The sequence below is a fragment of the Setaria viridis genome, chromosome 1 (genome assembly GCF_005286985.2).
Source record: "Setaria viridis chromosome 1, Setaria_viridis_v4.0, whole genome shotgun sequence".
Taxonomy (NCBI): Eukaryota; Viridiplantae; Streptophyta; class Magnoliopsida; order Poales; family Poaceae; genus Setaria; species Setaria viridis.
In genome coordinates, this window is record NC_048263.2 from 39,876,332 (window position 1) to 39,899,901 (window position 23,570).

The following is a 23,570-nucleotide window of genomic DNA, read 5'->3' on the forward strand; positions in this document are numbered from 1 at the left end:
TCGAGGAACCATACAAGGAAAAATGAAATAATGGAGGTATTTCTGCACGTACTCAGCAATCAGCATAGACGGCCGTGCTCGAGAATCTAGAGACGATCTCAAGTGGCAAACAGAATGACCTCGTTTTACAGTTAAATAATGCATCGACTCCAATGCAAAGCACAGAGCACGACAACCCACAGGTCCGTGAGAACATCAGGTCAAAAGTTGACCCAGTGCCAACGCGTGTAACACTAGCAATCTCTACAATAGAACGAGCAATCTACTGCACCAAAATTCAGGCAGGTTTCACAATTTCATAAGAATTCAGGATCAATTTGGTATCGACAAGGATCCTTGTTCCAATCTTTACTAACAAGTTGCTGTGGCAGGAGACCACACCTCTGAATTTTGGATCACTAGAAATATGCTACAATGTTTGAGCAACATACAGCAGAAGACACTGTAATTGTAAAGGCTCTGAAATTGAAGAACAGTGCGGTTCTCCTTCAACTTGGTTCAAAGCTGGGCGTTCTAAACAATTTACTAACTGGTTCACTAGGAAATATGACTTAGACACAGAAAAAGGATAAAAGCTGGGGTAGTTTGGTCACAAGTAATGGCCTATTGTGTTGGCTCATTGATGGGTAAACCATACAGCATTAAGGCATATAGAAGTTTCCTAGAAATCAACAACTGTGGAGAAAACCATCTATAGAGTGCATGCTGTCAGATGCTCAAAACCAAGACAATGATACATGACATACACATACATATTCATCATGACAAAAGGCAATATCATATCATCGTAATTTGCAGCAACTAGCAAGGATCTATTAGCATAAGGAGATAAATGGATCTGCCAGTCCAGGGGCAATATCACTAAAAGTAACTTGAAGAATATATGATACTAAGCAACTAAAATAACACAACATGTGAATAAAGCAATTCATTCTATTACATCGTGCATGCTGCTAGCACCTCTTCATAAAATCCATTGATGAACCCTAGTAATCATTACAATAGTTATTCAGGCTCTGTATACCAAAAGATGACATGAACTAAGATTTTTGTGACTACAAACTTTTCAATGTCCATTATGCTCACCTCTCAATTGAGTGATTGACTCCTCAGTAGGAATAAACTCAGTCTGCTTTCACCGATGAGAAAAGATAGTGGACAAAGCAGAATGAAGAAATAAACCCAACCGTTCCAGTTGCCAGCATAATAGCAATCACCATGAAGAGTGAGTACCCAATGTAGAGGGTCGCAGACACTGGTCCACTCAGGCTTTTGAGGTCAAAAACGAGATAGTTGATCGAGTACAAGAAAATGTAGATTGCCACCGATCCAGATGAGAAGAAAGATTTCCACCACCACTTCCAATCCTCAACGCACAGGTGCATGTAAGTAAGAACCAGTGAAACCTCGGCGCAGACAATAACCAGGAGCAGCAAGACGATGAAGAGGAATCCGAAAACATAGTACACACGCCCCATCCATATGCTCGACATGATGAAGAAGAGCTCAATGAATAGGGTGCCGAAGGGCAGTGTGCCAGCACCAAGAACCAACAACCAGGATGGGTACCTCTGAGGAGGGATCTCACGGGGGATCTGGTTCGTGCGGACAGGGTACTCGATGTGTGGTGCCTTCGCACCAAGGAATCCACCAACAAGCGTGAGCGGCACAGAGATGCAGAACCAGAGCAGAAGCAGCACAACGAACAATGAGAAGGGGATGGCACCGGTGCTTTGGCTTCCCCACAGCAGGAAGTTGAGCGTGGTCAAGATCAGGAAGGCAATGCCGGGGAAGAAGCAGGCCACCCGCCACGAAACACCCACCCACCCAGAGTGATCCCCGCACTTGATCGTCTTCCATACACGAACACCAGCATATCCAGCCAGGATTCCGAGGACCAGATAGAAGAAAAGCATGCCTGTGATCAGGGTACCACGCGAGGCAGGGGACATGAAACCAAGTGCAGCAAACAGAATGGTCACGACCGCCATCCCAAGGATCTGAACGCCATCCCCAACCATGACACAGAGCAGCATTGGGTTGCTTGGTGCACGGAATACATCACTGACCACAAGCTTCCACCCAGACAGCTCCTCATTCATCTGTGCCTGCGCCTCGCTATCGAGCTCCTCATACTTGGTCAGATCACGCCTCACAGTCCTCAACAGTATGACAAACACAATACCAGCAAGGAAGGCAATCACCATCAGGGAGTTGAGAATGGAGAACCAGTGCACCTTGGCCCCCTCCATCTTGAGGTAGGCATCCCACCTCGACGGCCACTTGATGTCGCTCTCGACGAAGGACACCTCATAAGTGTAGACAATGGGCTCGTTCTCCTTGATGCTCATGGACACGGTGGTCGGGTCGCACTTGATCTTGCTGGGGTAGCGGTCGTACATCTTGGTCGACTTGACGTCCTCCGGGTTGTGCTTGATGCTGCACGGCACGACCTCGAAGCCGACCACCATCCAGCCAGAGGAGGAGCCCCCGTCCTTGCCCCCGGCGGGGATGGCGTCTGTGGCGTCGGCGGCGCCCATGACGCGCGCGACATTGGCGTCCTCGTACTTGTGGACGAGGACGGTGAACTGGAGGTGGTTGAAGACGTAGTAGTCGACGCCGACGCGGATCCCGACGGGGTACCCGGTCCAGCGCAGGAAGTAGTCGTCCTTCTTGGTGTAGCGGATGGCGGGGAGGTTGTCGAGGATGAGGTTGACCTGGTACATCTCGTCGATGCGCTTCTTGAGCAGGGCGAAGGCGTCGGGGGCGAGCGGGGCGGAGCGGCAGAGGAAGACGTCGGACTCGTTGGTGTACATCTTGAAGCGGTAGGGCGAGTTCTCGATGCGGTCGCCCATGAGGAGCTCGCCGAGGTTCTCGGCGCTGTCCTTGACGCCCTCCGGCGGGACGCAGAAGGGGAGGCTGTAGTAGCTGAAGGGCATCTCGGTGTCGATGGAGGTGAGGGAGTTCACCTTGACGCTGAGCGGCTCACCGGGGTTGTACTTGTGCGGGTAGCTCCCCGGGAGGTAGAATCCCCGGGCGCCCGGCAGCGCGCAGAGCAGCGCCGCCGCCGCCGCGACGGCGACGAGGAGGAGCGCGCCGAGGCGTGCCATCGCCTGGCCTTGGATCTGGATCGGGGGCTTCGAGTTTGGGTTCTAGGCGGATCTGGGCGGCGGCGGGGGTTGGGAGTGGCGGTGGTGGCCCTGCTCCGGCGAGGAGCTCGCCGGAGGAAGGGGAGGAGGAGGTGTCGGTGGCGGCGGAGCAGATCTGGGGGCCGGGGTGGGGACGAAATGACCACGGGGGGAAGAAGGGGGGTCGGGGGGCGGTGGTGTGGTTTATACGGCGTGATGCGCGGCGTTGTTTGGGAAGGGACGGGGAGGATTTGGGCGTGTGGAAGCTTCCGCTGGGAATCCCCGCTGCCTAGGGGGTTTGCTCGCTCATGTTGGAGATTTTGCTACTTCCTACGTGAAGAATTTGATCCTTTGGTATGGGACTTTTTTTTTTTGGGTGAACTTCGTTTAGAGGTTTACAGCATTGCTACAATGATTTTTACCACATGTATAAGGCGGCGATGCATGGACTAATTTTTTTATACATATCACATCGGATGTTTGATACTAATTAGAAGGACTAAATGTGAACTAATTATAAAACTAATTGTACAAGTCATGCTAATTCGCGAGACAAATCTGTTAAGCCTAATCAATTCATGATTAGCATATATTTACTATAGCATCACATGGTCAAATCATGAACTAATTAGATTTAATAGATTCATCTTGCGAATTAGCCTTCATTTATTTTGTAATTAGCATATATTTAATACTCCTAATTAGTATCTAAACATTCGACGTGACAGAATTAAACTTTAGTCAAGAACGAAGAGACTCTAAGCCAGCCATACGGGAGTCTGCGAAACTGTTAGGATTTGTGGATGAGGCCTACTGATAAGAGCCAGCCATACGGGAGTCTGCGAAACTGTTAGGATTTGTGGATGAGGCCTACTGATAAGCCAAATGACCCGGGAAGGTTGGCCCCTTGATGAGGTTTGTTCAGGTTTAATTTGGAAACACCAATCCCTCTAGGATCTCGAATTTTTTACTGGGTAGGTAATCATAGGGATATAATTTTAATTATCATTTTAGTATTTTAGTTTTTAGTGGGGATTTTTCCATCTTGTTTTGCTCCCTTGCTTCCAAAAGGTGACAGTGCGTAGATGCAGAGACGGCAGATGAGAAAGTAAATGCAACCCTCTCCGTTTTGTTCAGATCTGGGATGCCAGCGTCGTGATGGAGATCTACTCTGGTTTGGTGCGGGCAGGGTCAACACTCACCACAGGCTGCCCATGAGCGTGCTCCTTAATTGGACGACCAAGGTTATTTTACTGCAGGCTGTTTCCATTTGTCGTTTAACCAACCCACCCCTTTGGCTTTTGTTCAGGTTCTCTCTCCGTTCTTCCTTTTTTTAGGTGCTCCGTCGGTTCCTCCATCTCCGTCATCGTTCCTTGCATTTGCATCAACAGTGATCGATCCCTCAACGATGCTGAGCGCATTTGACAGAGACATCTCCTCGTCAAGGCACCCTGGCTAATCAGAGATCGTGCACGTGCACGTAGAAGATATAGAACGGGATCAGAGACGAAAAGATTATTACACGCTGGAGGGTCCGTTAGTCAGTCGAATAGTCGATACCTGTGACCTGTCGTGGCCATTTCCCCTGGACGGGGAAAAAGCAAAAGCAAAAGCAACTCTGATAAATGGCCCGGACAGGCTTGGGAGTTGGGAGCAGTCGAACGGGCAACCAATGGAACTGTGATTCTGTGAAGGAGCAATGGGGATTCATGATTCGAGCTACCACGTCCAATCCAAGGCTCCTCGCCAGCAAAGCAAGCGGATCCGGCGTCACGTTCACGACCCCCGGGAGGAACGATAGAACTCGTAGTCGTAGGAAAGGTGCGCCGAGAGTGGGAGAGCACCCGAACGAGCCGGCACGCGCGCAATGCCGTCGCCTGGTCGCCACTCGCCACCGGCGGCCGCACGGCACGACCGAACCGCACCAGCAGCCAAGCCCAAGCAAGTCGACGACGTGCTGGACCCACCGCAGCCAGCCCAAACACGGACGACGCGCTGGACCGTGGGCTGTGTTGTGCGTGGCCGTCATAAGGCCCGATCTGCCGAGGCCGATGATGCAAAGCCATGCATGGGCTGACCGCTGAGGTGCTTTTTCCTATATCTTCCGGAAGGTGGATAACCTCTTCACCCTCCGCTTTTAAGATTCATGCAAACATTACAATCAACGGCGCAAATCTTCCTTCTCCTCCTCTCACCCGAGCTCCAACCCTAGCATGATTCCACCGCCGCCGAGGGTCGTGGGTAGGAAAGCTGGCTGGCAGGTGGGTGATGGGCGGATGGCTCGGCAGCGAGGTTGCCGCCGGCCGTGGGTGGTGGTTGAGGCGTCGGTAATTAGGGTTTTGGGTTTCTAGGGGCAGGACTCCAATGTCCACCGGACATAGAGGAGAAGGTCGTGGGGAGCGGTAGGCCTGGCGGCGGCGACGGTTCGGCCGACGGCGGAGGTGAGGTGGCGCTCTGCCAGGTGGGGCTAGATACCCGGTGGGTAGGGTCGGCGGCAGGGGCGGAGCAACGCCGGAGAGGAGGTGGGCGCGGGAGTGGCGTGGATGCTGCCGACCGGGGCAGCCGAGGTGGCGGATTCGGGTCGATCAGTACTGGTGGAGGCGAATAGCTGTTGACGGTTGTTAGCACGCCAATTTATGAACTGCAAGCGTACGGATCAATTGTAGCTCTTCCCTCAGAGTATTCCCCCAAGATTTATCAATCCGTGGAACTTATAGCACAAGATCTATTTCAACTAGTATTGTTAGTATTAACTTGATGTTTATGAGAGATTTAGATACAATCTACTAAGCATGCATAAACAGATAATAGATAGAGAAAACGTAACCAATCTAGAGCAACCTAGACTATGCATATGTTATAATTCTGAGCATAGATAGCAAAGCAACACATATAAGATCTTAGTAAAAAGCATCTTCAAATCTACACCTCCGGTCCGGATCCCGAAACCCCCCACCTTAGATAAGAAAGATCCTATCACGATCACCTCTATCAGCGCAAGCAGGTTAAGGGCATGATTTAAGAACATGTCATACTTATCGGTAGACCAATCATGCAAATCTGGTCACCACGACCACAAGAACAACCTAGGCAATCTATCAATCGATTCATAGATTGAAAAGCAAGTAAACCCGATAAAGCATAAAACTATCAAAGGAGATACTTAGATTGCTAAGAATATGAACACATCTATTGCTTCACCATGAATGATTGTACATCACAAGATCACCACCGGGATACTACCTTGATCTTGATGACTATTACCTCCAGAACTCCAGCATGATCTTCCTCGCAAGGTGATCACGCTGGCAGAGATTTGCCTACGCTAGCCTCCGACAACTGCACGATCCTCGGCTCTCCGGAGAGGTGTCCCTCAAGCTCCTTCTACTTCTCTGCTGCTTCACATTGAGTATGTTGTCTTGGATATGGTGCTCGATGGATTTTTTGGGGTATTTATAGTCTAGAGAGCACGTGGCAAAAATTGGAAGGTGAGGGGGCGAAGGAAACCCTCGCGTCCTGCTTCATCTCCAAGTCTCCTCTGGTGCTTTAAAGTCTTATTTTCACTTGCATGTAGGTCTAGCACATCGGTTGATTCAGGATGAGATTGATCTTCAATGACTTTTCAAATCTCCGCTTGATCTTCTTTGATTTCTCTTTGATCCGGAGGTGATCCTTGCCATATCTTCACAAACTTAGCACTTAAGTCATCTCGGAGGATTGTTTGCTAAAGATGGACGTCAGAAGGCTCCAGAAGACCCTAGGCCGATCGGCCTAGATTAGACCCTTCCTGGGCATGTTGGCCTCCGTCTTCGTCTGGTTTGATGCTTGTTCAGTGCTTTATTAAAAAATATACTTTTAGGTCCAATTCACTGAAAAAATAGAATATCCTCCAAAAAATGTTGCATATGTGAAAATGACCGATTTAGTAGGTGTAATTAATAGTTTAGGTATTAAATTTATGTCATTATTGAAGATAAACAGGATAAAAATGTATCAATAGTGAGCGTCAACAATAGCCACCGTCGAAGACGGAGTAGGCTAGCGGGGTGGGGGAGCAACACCCGAGAGAGGTAGGAGCCGGTGGCCGATGGGGTGGAGGAGCGGCGCGCGGCAACAGGAGGACGAAGCCAAGGGGAGGTTGAAGATGACAGGATGGGCTATGTTAGGTTTTAATGTCAAATGCTTATCAACCTTTCGGTAAATGCATAGGAGTCCCCTTCCACCCCACCCTCCCCTACAAAATACGAAGCCATGTTAGGTAGTTTACACAATAGAGTGATCGATCTTTTGAGGTTGAGACTCGTCCACCAATTCCGACATGACCTGTCGTTTGTCTATGGCCTCGAAAGAAAATTCTTCACAATAATCGGCTGAACAAGTGTATTAATCGTAATATTTTCGCTCACTAGTTTCAATGGTGGATGTAGTCCGTGAGCTTAGGAGGGGTTCGTTCTTCTCCCCCTTCTTTTCCTCCCTTCTCTTCTTCTTTCTGCTTTCTAAAAAATCATGAAGAAGCTAAGGGGGTTTCATTGTCCAAATGGCGGTAGGGGGACTTGAGCCCCGCCCACCCACCGCTAGATCCACCCCTATTAGGCTTTTGAAAAAAAGGGTAGTTGTCTCATTATTTAATAGGAATATGAATGGTCATTATACATCAACTTTTTAGTAAAACATCAACACTATTGTCCTTTAATAAGATAATTTTGAATTTCTAACTCCACTGCTGATGACAACTATAAAACATCAGTTGTTCGTGACCAGAGGGATGGAGTGATAACGTATTTCACACAGTAAGTGCAAATTTTCCTTTGAGACTCTGAGTTGTAGCCTGTAGGGCATAATAATCTGCAGTAGTAATTTAAAGAAAATACTAATTTTCAGTAGAAAGTATAATAAAGAGTGGGAAACATTGAACACGGAAATCCGTTAAAGCAGAACACCAAACAAACTAGTGTACTCCGCTGCAATCGAGCGAAGCCGACAGCACGCCAAGAAAAGTCTCTTGCTTTTGCTTCTCGCAGCTCCGCCCCATCGCGACGCCGACGCGGTCTTCTCAAGACTCTAGCTAGGCTCCACTACCCAGCAGCCAACAAACTCCTCCACCGGCCGGCGCGAGATCCGGCTATCCCACCGCGCCCGCCGGTTAGGATCTCGGAGGCGCCGCCATGCCCGCCTCCTCCTCCTCCTCCTCCTCCTCCTCGTCCCACCACCACCGTGCCCGCCTCCGCTCCCGCACCGCGCCCCTCCTGCTCGTCATCTTGGTCGCCGTCTTCGCCGTCACCGAGCTCCTCCGCACAAGCAGCCGCGGCGGCCTCCCGGCGTCCACGCGCCGGCTCGGCTCCTCCCACGCCAAGGCCAACCACAGCGTGGCGCAGCGCAAGATCCTGCTCGACCCGGACTTCACGCCGCGGCTGCCGCGCCAGAGCCCGCTCTCCCTCTCGCTCTCCGCGCGCAACGCGCTGCCGCCCCGCAACACCGGCCGCTTCCCGGCCCTCCCCGATGGCCACCTCAAGATCGTGCTCTACGTGCACAACCGACCCCGCTACCTTCGCCTCGTCGTCGACAGCCTCTCCCGCGTCGAGGGCATCGGGGAGGCGCTGCTCATCGTCAGCCACGACGGCTACTTCCCGGAGATGGACAAGATCGTGCAGGGCATCGATTTCTGCCAGGTGAAGCAGATCTTCGCGCCCTACTCGCCGCACCTCTTCCCAGATGCCTTCCCCGGCGTCACCCCTGGGGACTGCCAGAGCAAGGACAAGGCCAAGGAGAAGGGGTGCCAGGGCGACCCGGACCAGTACGGCAACCACAGGTCTCCGAGGATCGTGTCTCTCAAGCACCACTGGTGGTGGATGATGAACACCGTGTGGGATGGGCTGGAGGAGACCATGGACTTCGATGGCCACATTCTCTTCATAGAGGAGGACCACTACATCTTCCCTAATGCGTACCGGAACGCACAGCTGCTTGTGGATTTGAAACCGAAAAAGTGTCCCGGGTGCTATGCTGTCAATTTGGCGCCGTCAGATGTCAAGGCGAAAGGCGAAGGTTGGGAGAGCTTGGTTGCCGAGAAGATGGGTAACATTGGCTACGCCTTCAATAGAACAGTGTGGAGGAAGATTCATGCCAAGGCTAAGCAGTTCTGCACATTTGATGAGTACAATTGGGATATAACCATGTGGGCAACTGTGTACCCATCGTTTGGAGCTCCTGTTTACAGTCTCAGGGGGCCTAGGAGAAGTGCTGCACATTTTGGCAAATGCGGCCTGCACCAAGGCCAAGGTTCGAGCAATGTCTGTGTGGATAATGGTTCAGGAGCTGTGGAATTAGAGGAGATCGACAAAGTCCCTAACATCAAAGCTGATTGGCCAGTGCGCATCATCCAGAGGCAAGAGGGGTATCAGGCTGGTTTCAAAGGATGGGGTGGTTGGGGTGATCGGCGTGACCGCGAGCTGTGCTTGAGTTTTGCATACATGTACCATGTTAAAGACCCACCATCAGCATAATGGTGTGTGGGGGGGTGGGGGGTGGGGTATAGGCACACGTTTTGGGGCATAACTGATGCCACTGTTGTAGTGTTGTTGGCATGCGCCCTTGGATTCATACATGGTTTGTGCTATAAAATAGCTTGGTCCTTTATCACAGTTTTGTAGAGTAGTTAGTTTTTTCGGTTGATAGACATTTCAGCTAGACTTGGGTCAACATTTCTTAACTGTATGATTTACTCAATGATATGGATATGGCTTATTTTTTAAGCTTGTTTGCGGCATTTGTTGCTAAGAAGCTAGCAGATCATGTTTGCCTTGAAGATATCTGTACGCATCTTTAATGTTCGATTATAATTAGAGAATGCTAATCAATGACTTTACTTTTGCTGTCATATCATCTTTGATGCTCAAGTCATATTAATCTCTATTTATATGTTTTGTACTTTTGCTAGCATTTCCTGAATTCTATTTTTTCCATATGATTTTATTTGGTCATATGCTCCTTTATGTATTCTTCAGTTTCTTACAGTTAATGTGTGATCCTTTATTCTGATTCTTGTATTTCATATGAATTCTTCTACTCTTATCTTTGATACCTAACATTTTCAGCTAGGATTTTTTAAAGGATTTTTTCCTTGTGTAGCAGTTTGTTACACTGTACCTAATGGTGCTTGTTAAGCGTAATTAGCATCCACTGATCCACATACAGTGAGGAGTATTCAGTTGCTGACTAAAAAAATATTACTTAGGTATTATATATCATCCGCTGTTATTTACTATAGGTTCATAGGTAGAGTTCATGAAACACATAATCGGAAGTTCATAAAACGTGAGGCCACAATGAAATTATGATGAACTTGTTGTCCACACAGTTCATTTGTTCAGTAAATAATCAGATTGACTCCCTTCATTCAAAAGTGAGTGTTGTTTTAGGATCTGTGCAGGCTTCATTGTAGTTTGATCAACATATCTTAGTCAATGTTGAGATCCACCATATAGTGATAGTAATATGTTTGTCTCGAAAATTACTTTGATAATAGTCAAAAAGGACAATACTTACATCAGTTACCAAAGTTATGATTTGGAGACCATGGCAAAATTCATAATGGTGTTATCTGTGGCTAACCTTATACCCTTTTACCTGTTGCAGTTACATGAAACAAATGCTGGGATGGGCCATAAAACCCATATTTTCTAGGCTCTCATGCCTAGAGTGCTCTTGAATATCCAACTGGGTCAAACCAGCCCAGCCAAATGTTGTTTGGATGGTGTGGATTCAGATTTTCATGAAGATAAGCTGGTATAGGTTTGAAGTAAGTGGGCTCGACACAGCTTGGGCTGGCTGGGTCAGGCTCAGGCCTTAGAGAACAAATAGTTAACAAAAGTTGATAATGGACCTCTATTAGGCAGCATATCTCTCCCTTATATAATCACAGTTGCTCTTATATCAAATTTTATCTTATAATTTGGTCCTAGACCTTTTCAGATTTGCAGAAGTGAATGCCATGGTCCCGTGTATGTTAAAGGAGGTGGATGCAATGTAAGTCCTTCAACTTTACTTGGCTACTGGTTTACTCCTACCGTGCCTATTTTAACTGTTTATACTGTTCTTCTTTGGTTCTGTTTGGTGCCATGAAGATTTAAAGTTCTGAAGAAACCAAGGGCACATGTATGTAAAGCATTGGGTTATTTTGTTATATTGTGTCTAGTTGCTATTTCATTGCCTGAGCTGCATAGTACTGAATACAAAGGGGAGACAGCAAGGCAAAGTATGGATTCATGACACTACAGAACACATTACACATATGCACACTTGGCATCGAATACATGTTTTTCGTCTGGTTTAGATACTGGGACTGGGAGTCTTTGGCCTTATTTCCCTTCTTCACATGCACGTCTTCTTGACAGAATTCAGTTTTGCTAATTCTGTGGTCCTTCAATTTGTCCCAGACCCCACCAAGCACGAAGAGATCATGCAACTTGCAATATCAGCAGCAGAACAAGCACATGGCGAGGGCGAACATCTTCGACCCTCGCCTGCCAGTATTCCTGCATCCATGTCAAGATGAGCAGTGGTGGTGAAGTGGTGATTGCCTGGATTAATTCAACCTCGTGTTACCATCTTCTAGATAAATCACCTACCATGCGGTGACAGTCTGGACTGATCCTTACAGCCTGCGTGTCTTTTTGGCCAGCTTCTTTGAAACGAACAATTCTTATGACAACAACTGTCCCAGGTGAGTTGGAAATCTAGTTGGAATCTGGATTGATGTGAATTTTTCAAATTCTAGTCGAGTTTCCTCTGGGAGCACCACAGGGACATGAAATTGGTGTACCGACAGATAATTTGCTTCAGAAAGGAAAAGGGTGAATACTGAATAAGAGGTTGTTGGAATTTTGTTAGAAGTGAATCGCCATCCAGCTGCAGTGGAAATGTTCCTGTCCACGCAGCTACGAATATGGCGTGATTGCCTTTACATCCAAGGTGGTAGTGGAATCCACATCCTCAGGATTCTCCATCTTGTTCATGACGACGTCTTGACAACTCGTGCAGAAGCAGAAATGGACTCAGAGTGCCCAGCCAAGCAAAAGGCATTTAGGTATCTGGAACACTCAACACTGACCATATCTTTATTCAGGCTCAGGACAGCTGATCCATCATTAAACCGTTGGCTATGGAGATTCGCTTTTTTTAGTCTCTGTTGATCCATTCTCTGACGACAGACATGGACTCGTGCAGAAACAGTTGATCCGTTCTTGAGCAGCATTGGGCATCTGGCCAGACTTTCCTGCTCTTAATTTGGAAGAAACAATCGACAATCGAGGGGCAATCTAGACTGCATTTGGCGATTGCAGTCTCATTCAGATAAGCAGTGATGGCAGATCGCCATCGCGCATCGCGGTGGCGAGACTGAAAGGAGCAATACGGTGAGGCGCCGTGTTCCTCCCTCTTCCGCCACGTCGCGATCGCCCTCTCCGCCTCTCGCTCCTGGATCCGTGTGTGGCCGATCAGTCACACCATTCAGATTATTTCATGGCTTCTGTTTGTGTGGCGGATTACCAGATAAGCACGTCTAAGCAATACGTGTGATTGGTTAAACTTTTTGAGTCCATGCATGATAGAGTTAAAAGGAGTGTTCAGATTATCGTTGTCTATTTTTCAAGGAGAAGTGGAGGTCCAACTGGTGCTCTGTCCCTGCTGGTGCGTGACGCGTACGCTCACCACACCCGCTGACGAGGCGGCAACAGCAGCGGACTGCAGCTAAGCTAAGGCTTTACTTGGTGCGCGGGCACCGCAGATAATGTTTGTTGAAACAAAAAAGGCCTCGCCAATGCAAGCTCCACTCACTCCCCATCCCTGTCCGCCATGGCAACCCAACAGGAAGAGCGTCTCTCATGTGAGGAACCACAAGGATGTGGGACGAGGACGATCGGAAATGGCTTTTTTTCCTCTGTACAAGACGTATCTGCTTGCTTCTTCGCGGGCTGTTGTACTATACAGATGCTATTGCAGTGACCAGTGAGTGAAGCCGTACGTGAAGGTGTGGTTGTGGCGGCGGCGTACGGTGATCAACTGATCATTATTGTACCCTTTGATCTGAAATGGGCATGGGGAACTGAGAACGTGATTGTCATGTGTGTGCTTATGAGCTTCATTCAGTCTAGTTCGCCTATTAAGAATTAGTATAAGATAGTTCCTTCCTAGCCGTCCTTGGCAAATAAAATCTGCACGCCAAGAATAAAGCACTGCCTGTTAGCCTCACAATCTTGGAAGCACACCCAACAAAAAAAAAGATAGCAAGTCATCAGCCATGTCCAAAATAGGCTGGCTAAATTTCTGCCGGGGGGGATATTCTATTTGTCACGTTTACCTTGGTTCAAAGTACGGTAGCCAGCCAAATTATCCCTCCTCCTTTCAAAACCAAAAAAAAAAAACATTTAATCGTGTCCGATTAATCGTTGTGCTCAGAAGTGTCCAAACAAGTGTCGCTAGGAATTCCCTGTCAGGCTCCACACACCCGTCATCTCTACTTAGCACATGGAGGTGGAGAGATAGGTAGTTGGGCGGCCATTGGCATTTGGCACGCCATCAGCATGAGCTCTCCTCCTCCAGCTTCCTAGTTCTCATCCTCCCTATACATAGAAACCTGCCCAAACGAGATGATTGGTGGCAGGAGATGGCGATGGCTGGGTTCCTCCTCGTCTTCTTCTTCCTCCTGCTCCGGATGGATGGCTTCCACACACACCAATCCCTTGTAGCTCCATCCTCTTTTGCATCGCAGGGTCGAGTAGTGCGTGCACCACAATCAGAAAAGGCTAGGTCGTAGCTAGTGTTGCTAGGCGGGCAGGTTGCAGGTGGTGTGTTGTTGTCATCGCTGCTCTGTCACGTAAGGCACGGCCACTTGGTGTTTTGTTTGACACGCCGGCGGATGGTCCTCATGGCCGGGATGCTCCCCGGCGTGGAGTGCGCGCGGCGGCGTCGGCTCCGGCAGGGCGGGTCGTCGTCCGGCGCGGCGGAGGCGCCGTGCGGGACGCGGCGGCCGTCCTTCTGCCTCTACGCCGGCGGCCATGGCCGCACCCACCTTGGCTCCTCGGCGGTGGCTTCTTCCAAGGTCTCTCTCATTTCCATTCAGTTCTCTATCTGTCAGTTCCATGACTGCTTTGATCTTGTTCATGCATGTATTATTCTGAAGTACCAGTTCTGATTAATTAGTTTGCTGCGTGCGTTTTGGTTGCAGGAGAGGAGCGGCGTGTGCAAGGAGATGATGATGGCGCGCGCGTGGGCGCTGGACAGCAACGCCCGGGAGGCGAAGGAGAGGCTGGACCAGAAGCTCAGGGGCCAGAGAGAATCTGCGGTCAAGAGGTGTGTAATGCTCCCTAGCCGTAATGTTCTTCAGAGCCACAGCATTTCCACTTCTAGTCTGTAGCTGAGGTTCAGAATCAGAATCCATAGGCCCCTGCTTCATTCATCCTGCCATCCTGGGTTCAGTTATAGCAATGATGATTTCCTAGTGTTCAATTTTTAGGAAACACGTAAAAGATAGATCGATAAAATCCAATCATGGGTGGTACTCCTTATTTCCTTTTCGCAGCACTGTGCCAGGATACCTTTGTATGGGAATCTCGTTCCATGCCTAGACATGTACCGTTTCGGATGCAGAGCATCCATCTACTAGGTTTCTGTTTCAGAGCTGATAATTTCAGTGCTCTGGTTCTGGTCCCATCATCGTTCAGTTTGTCTGAACCCGATGAACTAACTCTGATACCTGCAACTTGCTGAAGGCATCAGATGAGCACGGGCACCGTGCGACCTCTGACGGCAGCGAAGCCACCACACGCAACGAGCACGGACGCCAGCAGCAACAATCTCCAGCACTCGGCCACGGCGGCAGAGCCAGGCGCGACGCCGCGCGAGCTGCAGCGGGAGGTGTTCTCGTTCTCGAAGCCGGCGAGCGGTGGAGGCGCGGCGGCCCGGCGCCGTCGGTTCAGCTGGAGGCGGCTGGGAAGGTGCAGTACGCCGTCGTCGGAGGCGGAGGCGCCGTGGGAGTGCGCGGTGTGCCTGGAGGAGCTCCGTGCTGGGGACGTGGTGGCGCACCTGCCCTGCGCGCACCGCTTCCACTGGTCCTGCGCCGTGCCCTGGGTCCGCGCCGCCTCGCGCTGCCCCGTCTGCCGCGCCCAAGTCCACCTCGCCCCCTCCTCCCCCAGCTGAGCTGAGCTGACCGGCCTGCCCGCTGGCCAGCCGGCCGCCAAGCCTTCTCGGCGGGACGACGGAGGCACGGAGCAAGGCCGGCTCCCCTCGCCGCCATGCGCGTGGCAGTGCCACACCCGCGGCCAGGCCAGAGGTGCGGGCGTTCTGACTTGCAGCAGGTACTGTCCACGTAGGGGGTTGTGTGTGTGTTAGCTCGCAGGTCCTCCTCCTTGCTTAGCTGCTTAGCTAAGCTAGTCCACGTCCGGTAGCGGAAGGTGGTGGTACAGCATGACGAATCGCGTTGCAGCCTAAAAATTCAAAGCCGTAATTACTACCAATCCAAGTCCATCTCTCTGCGGTTCTCTCCATGCTCTTGTGCTCTTATTGTACGATGAAATGTACAGTAAGTGCTGCAGTTGTACAATGTACCGTATAGCACGGCCTAATCTGACCACTTTATAACATGTCTTTTACCTCTTCAGAAGACTACATTTGCTAGACCAATCATATTACTTTGTATCAGGCCACACTCTCCGAAGTTGCTGTATACATAAAACTATAGAAGATATAACTATCCCGATATTTTTTCATAAAGGAATAGTAATTATTCCGGCCTCTACATCGCAGTATACATCCAGCAAGAAAGTTGCATATTTGTTCCATGCGAAAACAAAAGGTGGACCAGGCCCTTGTTTACTTCCCTCCAAACTTCCAACTTTGACACTATGCAAAAAGAAGATTCCCCATCACATCAAACTTGCGGTACATGTATGGAGTACTAAATGTAGACGAAATCAAAAACTAATTGCACAGTTTTGTTGTACTTTGCGAGACGAATCTTTTGAGCCTAATTAGTCAATATTTGGACAATAATTCACAAATACAAACGAAACGCTACAGTGTCGCATTTATGGCAAAATGCCAATTTGGTACCTCCCAACTTGGAAAGTAAACAAGGGCCAGAAGCAAAGCCTATTACAAACTGCCATCCATTCTTCGCGAAAATCTCCGTACCTGTAGATTCCAAAGCTCGACAAGCCTCCGATATAGTATCTCAGTCCTCTGGTGAGCAATATTTCATGCCAACTTCTCTCTCGTTCTTCATTTACTCCGTGCCATGAGCCCATGACATCTAAAAATCTATTGACTCAATAATATGCACGATATGCTAATGCACTGGGATTAGCTATCTCCGGCTGCGATCGAGGGCACTGAGTGACGGCTCCATTTACGTGGCGAGTGACATACCACAATTTTGTCACCAACTTTACCCCATACCCCACCATCCATCAATCTCTGGACATTCCCACACCACCAAAATTGCAAGAACACTAAGAAGCAACTCGTATCGTGGTGCATCCATCATCCATTGTCAGAGAGCACCACGGTGGAGTTTCTCCACACGGAACATGCACGCGAGTGAAAAGGGGGAGGAGGAGAGAAAAAAAAAGAAACACACGGATACGAGAAATGCACGGCATCAGGAAGACTCGCACACCGGCATGACATCATGCGGTATCAAGCCAAGGGTGCTCAGAGCGTGCTCTCTGCTGCAGCAATGGCTGTGAGCATCTGCACATCTCGAGCCACCACCCATCAGGGACTGCCACACGGCTATGTGGTAAGGGATTGTGCATGCAGTTCACCTATGCAAAAGGAGCTGCCTAGGCCAGCACCAATCACAGTGCCCAATCAAAAAAAGGAAAAATGGACGCATCTTTCATGGTCCTACACTCTCCGATTTTAAAAAAGCAATGAATCCGACGCATCATGTTTAAAAAGATCTCCATTCTAAACAAGATACGCCGATGGGATGTAGCAGCTGAACCAATCACGTGTTCAAGGTGAAAGTTTGGGATGCCATCGAACAAGTTCGACCACAACAATTTACACCTGGAAAAAAAAATCAAGTTCAATTCGGTAAAAAAAAATACAAGATTAAATAAAAAAGGACTTCAAAATCAACCGAGTTCCCAAATCGGCAAACGGTACAAGAAGAAGATTACTAGGCCCGGTCCATCTAGTGGCCTCTCTTGTCGGCCCAATTCAGCAACGCGAACCAGCTGCCTTTGCCGGTGGGTTGTTCAATACTCCGGACCGTCCGTGCGGGATCCAACGGCAGCACGGCTCGTGGTTTCCCTCCAGCAGCGCGGGGTTTAGTCCCACCTCGACACCCCAACCAGCTGCGAGCGGCCGAGCTGCCTACATAACGAGGCCCTGGGCCACCGTTGTTCCATACTTACCTGGACGGGGTCGATGGGCGATCAAGATGGCCCATGGCCTAGATCAGTGGCCCACATTGCACTTGGTGGGTGCGCTAGTCTACCATCTCCCCAAGTGGGAGAGTGGACGTCATAATTTGTGGTAGAGGGGGTACGCGTTCGCGCGGCCCCCGCCAATTCTAAGAAATTTTACTTTGGTCCTAGCGCTTTATACCTGCAAACTGATTATCGTTCTTCGTTGGCTGGGGTACCTTCAGCAAGCTAGCCTCATCCACTTTCCGTTCTAGAGTTCAAACGTTTTAAAGCAAATTTACCTGTGTTATTAAAATTTCAGCTTCGATCACGTTTGCAGCTCGTCCAGCAAAACTTCAATTTAATATCACATTTTGCATAGCTCCTAAGCTGAGTGAGTGAGAGTATATACTGTGAAGGATGCTGGGAAGTGTTGCCCAGGTTCTTTGACAGAACCTAACATCTGCACCTGACGGTGAAGCTTCAGCGTTGAGATGCATAAAATTGAATCTAGAATTTACATATATGTACATGTTGTCATACACAGGGAGGCTACAAAAGCTATATACAAGTCTCGGTATCTTAAAGACTGACAAGGAAACGCCTCATTTGTCGCAGGATCTGGCCATTCTATTCAGCAGAGAGACTCTTGCGGAGTCAACGGTCTAAGGTGACAGGATCACCGTTGCCTGACTGAAACTGAACCAGTTTCCACCATGGAGGAGTGGCGGAGGCAGGAGGCATGGCAGCGCCAAGGACTTCAGGAGGCAGCTTCGCAGACGTCTCCACGGCACAACGGGCACACCCTGCAGGATAAAGACAAGGACGTTGCAAGGACACGTTAGCCGCTCCCTCAATGTGGTACTGGTATTGATGTGCATACCAGAACAAGGAAGGATACCTGTGTATTTCTTTCAGCCATTTGTCAACACATTGCAGGTGAAACTCGTGTTTGCACGGAAGAGTTCTTATCTGCTCTCCGTCCTCATATTCAGTTAAGCAGATATGGCACCTGATGAGACAAACACAACAATATGTTAGGTTTAAAGATCAGAAACTCCAAAACAGTGAGAATGAAAAGGAACAACAAAAAAAACAGGGCTAGCCAGCAGGCGTTACTCTCAACACAAGGTGGTCACGACTGTTGCATACAAAGAATACAACAAAATATCATAACTTTGCAAGGCATATTGATTTTCTAGCCCAAAGGTTCAAGCCTTCAAGGGTATATGAAAGAGCTTGGCAGTAAAAACCAACATTAGATGTCAAACACAATTCGGAGTGTCCAGACTCCAAAAGAATCTAAACTTTCAGATACCACAGTGTTGTTTAAACCATTTATCCAGGCAGCATATGCAAAAATGAAACTGTCTAGCGTATAGTGATAGTAAATTAGTAATAAAAACAACTGAATAATAAAACTTTACATACTAGTTTTCAATTCTAGCTTAGCTATGTCTTGAGGAGAAACTGTATTATACAGCAAATACCACTTAATAAGCTACTGTAAGCTGCAACGATGCCAAACTTCCATGTATGAATAAACAGGAACACTCATCGTTGTCTCATTATTATCTGTTTTATTCTGAATGAACTATCTGTATGCCTACCTGATCTCAATTGTGGAATAAAATACTGATGTCTGTTAAAAGGATATGGGCCAATTTTCTTTCTGAAGCAACTCTCAATATTATACCAAGAACAGATTACGCAAGGTTTTTGCCTTAGGAAAATAAGAAAGAGATTAGAATGATGGGAGGCTTACTGTTCCATGTCATCACTGCATTGGGGTGTCTCAAGCTTTTTGTAGCTCTTACATGGCAATGAATTAACTACAGATTCAGGAGCCTGAACAGAGACCATGGAAAGTGAAAGTGATGCAGGTTGACGGTGAATTTCATCCAACACCTGAAAAGAATTGCGCAGGCCATCTTAACATACTAGAGTGGTAATGTGCTGAAAATGCAATTATAGCAATGGAGTTCACAGTTCACACATTGCCAACAATCTGCTTTGAATTTAACTAACCCATGTACAACTTTACTTTTAAGAACATTCTATATTTGCTGTACAGCTTCGGACATGCCTGAAAGCTGTTAGTTAGAATACAATTGTAAATGAGATAACATTGTAAACACAACAGACAATGACAAGACTTTGGCTCTATATTCTCCACCGTGTCACTTATTATGCCATCATCATACAAAACTAGACTGCTGATAAATAATCAAATGTGTACGAAGGACAAACCTCAAATAAAGCCTCAGTTAACATGACAATTCTTGATATACTTGCTCGGGCACTAGATTCTTCAGCAATAAAGAAAGAATCACAGGTGCATCGGCCAATTGGATGAATCCCCAAAGGACAAGCTGCAGTGCTTTGTTCATTGCCACTATCAAAAACAGCACGGCGATGCTCCCTAATCTGTAACAAGAAGAATGCCAAGTTAAGAAGGTGTGATCATGTAATGAATCTGCGAAAAACGTAACAGCAAAAACATAAGGCATAGCAATTACCCGGGATCTTGAATACTGGCTTACTCTTATTGAACCATGGCGTCTGCGATGAAAATGTCTTGACTCCTCCAACTCCCCAAAAAGGTCATCACCAATGTCTAGCCATGTGCTGTAAAATCCCAGATCATCAACATCAGATTCTGGATAACCTCTAGAGCCACGCCTGGAAAATGTATCCCATAGAACCCTTCTGTGACTCCTCCTTATTTCACTGCCACTTGAATCTCTAGAGCGTCCTAGACCATCATTTGAGAAAATGCTCATCATGTCATCATGTAATATACTCCCACCAGTCTGACCGTGTGGCCCACTGAATATGGGAACATCTGCTCTGGTAGGGATTGAATCTGGTGTTGGTTCTCCAGTAACGGATGATGCAGTTGAGGAGTTAGGCGACATAGATGTTAAGCTAGATTGAGATATATCAGATCTTTCACTAGTCATAACAGTTGTGGATGAAGAAACCTGGGGAGCTATCTCTCCTTCTAAGTCAGACACGATCCTTCCAGATGTTATCAACGAGGGGTGCAAATCAGATTCAGAAATCGAACCACCAAGTTCATTAATGGGGATTGTGTTAGCAACATTTCCCAGCTCTGATCCTACAGAATTTATTCCTTCTCTCGATGTTATGTCAACATCAACAGCTTCATTACTGAAACTTCCCCTAACCATGACGGCTTTTCTGGATGAGCTTTCAAGGCCACTTGTTTCAGCATTTTCAGCCCCCAGGCCATCTTCTTTGTTTTCATGACAATTGAGGTGATTGAACCTGAGATGATGGCTTATGGTGCTTGAAGACGAATGCAGTCTTGGATTTGACTCACCGGAGATCTGGAGATCCTTAGCAGCTAGAGAAGCCTGAAAATTCAGAGCATTCACTGCTCGCCCTGATTGCCGAGATTGTACCTGTAGACAACACCTTCCTGACATCAGAAACCAGCATAAAAGCAATATATGGAGATTTAATGCAGTCTATCACTAACAGAAAGTATTAAACAACAAACGCTTAAACACATACACAATGTTCTAAATTTCACAAATTTGCTTCAAACTGTCATGTGGAGGCCCAGCCCGTTTAACGTGCACCAGACATGCTCTGGGAGACACTCACTCTTCATTCATGTGCGTTATAAAAGGGCGCATGATAAGATCAGAGGCAACTATTCATGCTCGCGACCCGCAGATATGTGATGAAGGTCGAAGGACCACAGATTTTTTTTTTCCAGTCCATTAGCCAACTGCTCCAAACTTATCATATACTCGAGCAAGTAATAATAGCTCAAGAACTCCAAAAACAGGTCAAATTTCTGAATCGCCCTTCATACAGCTACAAAATCACGCCCTCCAATCTCACAACCTAAGGGGTCAGAACCTCAGAATCATCGATTCCTCGCGGCGAATCCGCACCTCAGCAGAGACTAATCCGTAGCCGAAGGCTCGGATTAAGCGGTGCTGGAACTACCGCGCGCTCCGGCATCCGGAGTCAGGCGTCGACGCGACGCGGTACTGGAACTACCTCGTTAGCGCGCGAGGATGAGGAAGGCGCGTCCGCGGCGAAGCTCCCGCCGTCACGAGCAGCGCCCGCGGTGGTGGAGGATGATCCGGCTCCGAAGCACCCGCCGAGGCCGAGGCGCGCCCGGGCCCGGCGGCGCGACGGCGCGTCGGCGCGGCTGCTCCCGGCGCCCATCTCGCTCCGCGCTTTTTGAGTTTTTTTTTTCCCCTTTCCTCTTCTCCGAGTGGGAGAGAGAGCGAGCGGATGCCCAGGTGGGGATGGATGAGAGAAATGACGAGTAAATCGCTCGGAAGTGCCGTGTCTGCGGGGTCGCGTCGCCTTTATATTTTTTGCTTGGTTTGAAAATTACCTTGTATTTATCTGACTGCTGGTTGGAGATTAATTGCCTTGTGGACAATGGAGCTCTGGTGGTTTATCATCTCATCAAGCCATTGACCTTCGCGTGATCTGGTCAAGAAAAATGGCATCGAGCGAAAAATGCAAGCTTTCTCCTTTTGCATACAATTATCATATCGTATGCAGTGGTGAAAAAAAAATCTTATTCTATTCCTACTGATTTTCAATGTGGTCTCGATTTTTCTTATGCTTAGCGTATTAGTTTTCACCTAGTAATTAAATCCAGTGTAACTGTATGCCATATATTGTTTTTTATCCACATGCAATCACTGTTAACTTTTTTTTCTGAAAGAAGAAATCACCGTTAACTTTTGGAAGCACACATGTTGCGTACAGCAGAAAGAGGATCATGCACGCCCATGCATCCACTTGCTTAGGGGCAGGTACATCGTAGCCACACCGTTTCATACTTTCATGCGTGCAAGCAAAGATGGATAGAATTCATGGGCTTAACAAACGTTGCTTTGTTTATCCCAGACCAGATGAGCATCAGGTGATCTCTAAACTTTTCCCCTTGCTTGCTTGCTTTGTTCCTTCTCCCCGATTCAAAGCACCGGAATAATTCGGTTAGATTTTTTTTCAATAAAAAAAATAATTCAGTTAGGTTGCTACGGCCTTTTAATAAAGACCAGTAAAAGTCAGTTCAGTGCACCAGACTGCATGCTGAATCGCTGGTTGGCCGACCGGCCATGTCGCCGTCCTGTCCAAGCAGAGCAGCCCAGCAGCATCTTCGTTTCATTTTTTGCGCACGAATCTTGATGGTCTCCAACACTGCAGAACCTTTCATCATTTGCTGTACTTGTAACAAGAACACACCTCTTTTCTTTTGGCACGGCCTGGCCGCAGTTCATGTCGTGCTATGGCATGATTTTCTTTTTTGAAAGGCCATGTGGTGCTATGATTTGGTCCCTTTGCTCAGGGGTTGGCTCTAGGATTTTGACAACGCTGCAAAAAAGAGTATCTTCGTTTCAACATGGGGGCACAAGGCCATGGCAGACAGGCCGGGCCTGCACAATAACCCTGGTGCAGTTGGTCTCAATCATGGTTTTTATCGGTTACTCCTAGGTAATTGCAGAGAAATTGCCGTCATGTGCACAGTGTCCTTTCGTTGGACTCGGCAGAATTCAGTGATGGACAATGGGTCATGTCCTCCATATTAAATTCGATTAGTTGCTTGGCTGAACCATGAAATAAACTCATAAATGAGCATTTCAGAGATGAGCAGGAAAGGGATGCATCCAATTTTTAAAGATGAATAAAGAAGTCATCTAAAGTTGGGAAAAAGGCACACCACAAAAGACTGAAAAGTACCACTTCTTTTTTTCTTCTCAAGTCTACTCTACCAAGCACCAAATTATGCATACTTATCAAACACGTACTTGTAGTGATATCCAAACATCCATTTTGTCTGACGAGGAGATTTCTTTAAACGAAAGACAGTGACCACGGCACAACAGTACTGACAGCTAAATTGACCGGATAACCAACCTCTTAATCGTGCCCTTAATACTGGAATTAATTCAAATTTTAATTATGGGTATGAGGTACCGGACTAAATAGAACAAATGCAAGCAAACAAATGCAGGGATTATGGAATGGGTCG

General features: G+C 47.9%; 4 protein-coding genes and 1 non-coding gene across 5 annotated transcripts; 3 read left to right on the forward strand and 2 right to left on the reverse strand.

Moving 5' to 3' along the window:
- Positions 1–915: 915 nt before the first annotated feature.
- On the reverse strand, positions 916–3,296 carry LOC117841405 (transmembrane 9 superfamily member 11). Its single transcript, XM_034721761.2, has one exon. The coding sequence runs from the start codon at positions 3,108–3,110 to the stop codon at positions 1,125–1,127; it is 1,986 nt and encodes a 661-aa protein (XP_034577652.1). The 5' UTR covers positions 3,111–3,296; the 3' UTR covers positions 916–1,124.
- Positions 3,297–8,094: 4,798 nt separating this feature from the next.
- LOC117841407 (alpha-1,6-mannosyl-glycoprotein 2-beta-N-acetylglucosaminyltransferase) lies at positions 8,095–9,880 on the forward strand. Its single transcript, XM_034721763.2, has one exon. The coding sequence runs from the start codon at positions 8,294–8,296 to the stop codon at positions 9,629–9,631; it is 1,338 nt and encodes a 445-aa protein (XP_034577654.1). The 5' UTR covers positions 8,095–8,293; the 3' UTR covers positions 9,632–9,880.
- Positions 9,881–13,479: 3,599 nt separating this feature from the next.
- Positions 13,480–15,793, forward strand: LOC117841408 (uncharacterized). The gene is made up of 3 exons (XM_034721764.2): positions 13,480–14,226; positions 14,353–14,477; positions 14,897–15,793. Exons 1-3 carry the CDS (start codon positions 14,044–14,046, stop codon positions 15,321–15,323), a joined length of 735 nt encoding a protein of 244 aa, XP_034577655.1. The 5' UTR covers positions 13,480–14,043; the 3' UTR covers positions 15,324–15,793.
- A 1,744-nt stretch (positions 15,794–17,537) lies between these two features.
- On the forward strand, positions 17,538–17,698 carry LOC117841753 (U1 spliceosomal RNA). Its single transcript, XR_004637342.1, has one exon. It is a non-coding gene; the product is annotated as a U1 spliceosomal RNA (small nuclear RNA).
- Positions 17,699–18,006: 308 nt separating this feature from the next.
- Positions 18,007–21,849, reverse strand: LOC117841410 (uncharacterized). The gene is made up of 6 exons (XM_034721765.2): positions 21,575–21,849; positions 20,056–20,964; positions 19,787–19,963; positions 19,302–19,444; positions 18,438–18,548; positions 18,007–18,342 (listed from the first exon to the last, which is right to left on the reverse strand). The coding sequence occupies exons 1-6, from the start codon at positions 21,743–21,745 to the stop codon at positions 18,297–18,299; spliced, it is 1,557 nt and encodes a 518-aa protein (XP_034577656.1). The 5' UTR covers positions 21,746–21,849; the 3' UTR covers positions 18,007–18,296.
- Between the last annotated feature and the right edge of the window lie 1,721 nt (positions 21,850–23,570).

Coding starts and splice junctions, on each gene's coding strand:
- LOC117841410 (XM_034721765.2), bottom strand. CDS start 21,745: ATGGGCGCCGGGAGCAGCCGCGCCGACGCGCCGTCGCGCCGCCGGGCC. Junction 20,965..21,574: donor CATCCTCGCGCGCTAACGAG/GTAGTTCCAGTA, acceptor TGTTGTCTACAG/GTACAATCTCGGCAATCAGG. Junction 19,445..19,786: donor TAACTGAGGCTTTATTTGAG/GTTTGTCCTTCG, acceptor AATTCTTTTCAG/GTGTTGGATGAAATTCACCG.
- LOC117841407 (XM_034721763.2), top strand. CDS start 8,294: ATGCCCGCCTCCTCCTCCTCCTCCTCCTCCTCCTCGTCCCACCACCAC.
- LOC117841408 (XM_034721764.2), top strand. CDS start 14,044: ATGGTCCTCATGGCCGGGATGCTCCCCGGCGTGGAGTGCGCGCGGCGG. Junction 14,227..14,352: donor CGGCGGTGGCTTCTTCCAAG/GTCTCTCTCATT, acceptor TTTTGGTTGCAG/GAGAGGAGCGGCGTGTGCAA. Junction 14,478..14,896: donor AGAGAATCTGCGGTCAAGAG/GTGTGTAATGCT, acceptor AACTTGCTGAAG/GCATCAGATGAGCACGGGCA.
- LOC117841405 (XM_034721761.2), bottom strand. CDS start 3,110: ATGGCACGCCTCGGCGCGCTCCTCCTCGTCGCCGTCGCGGCGGCGGCG.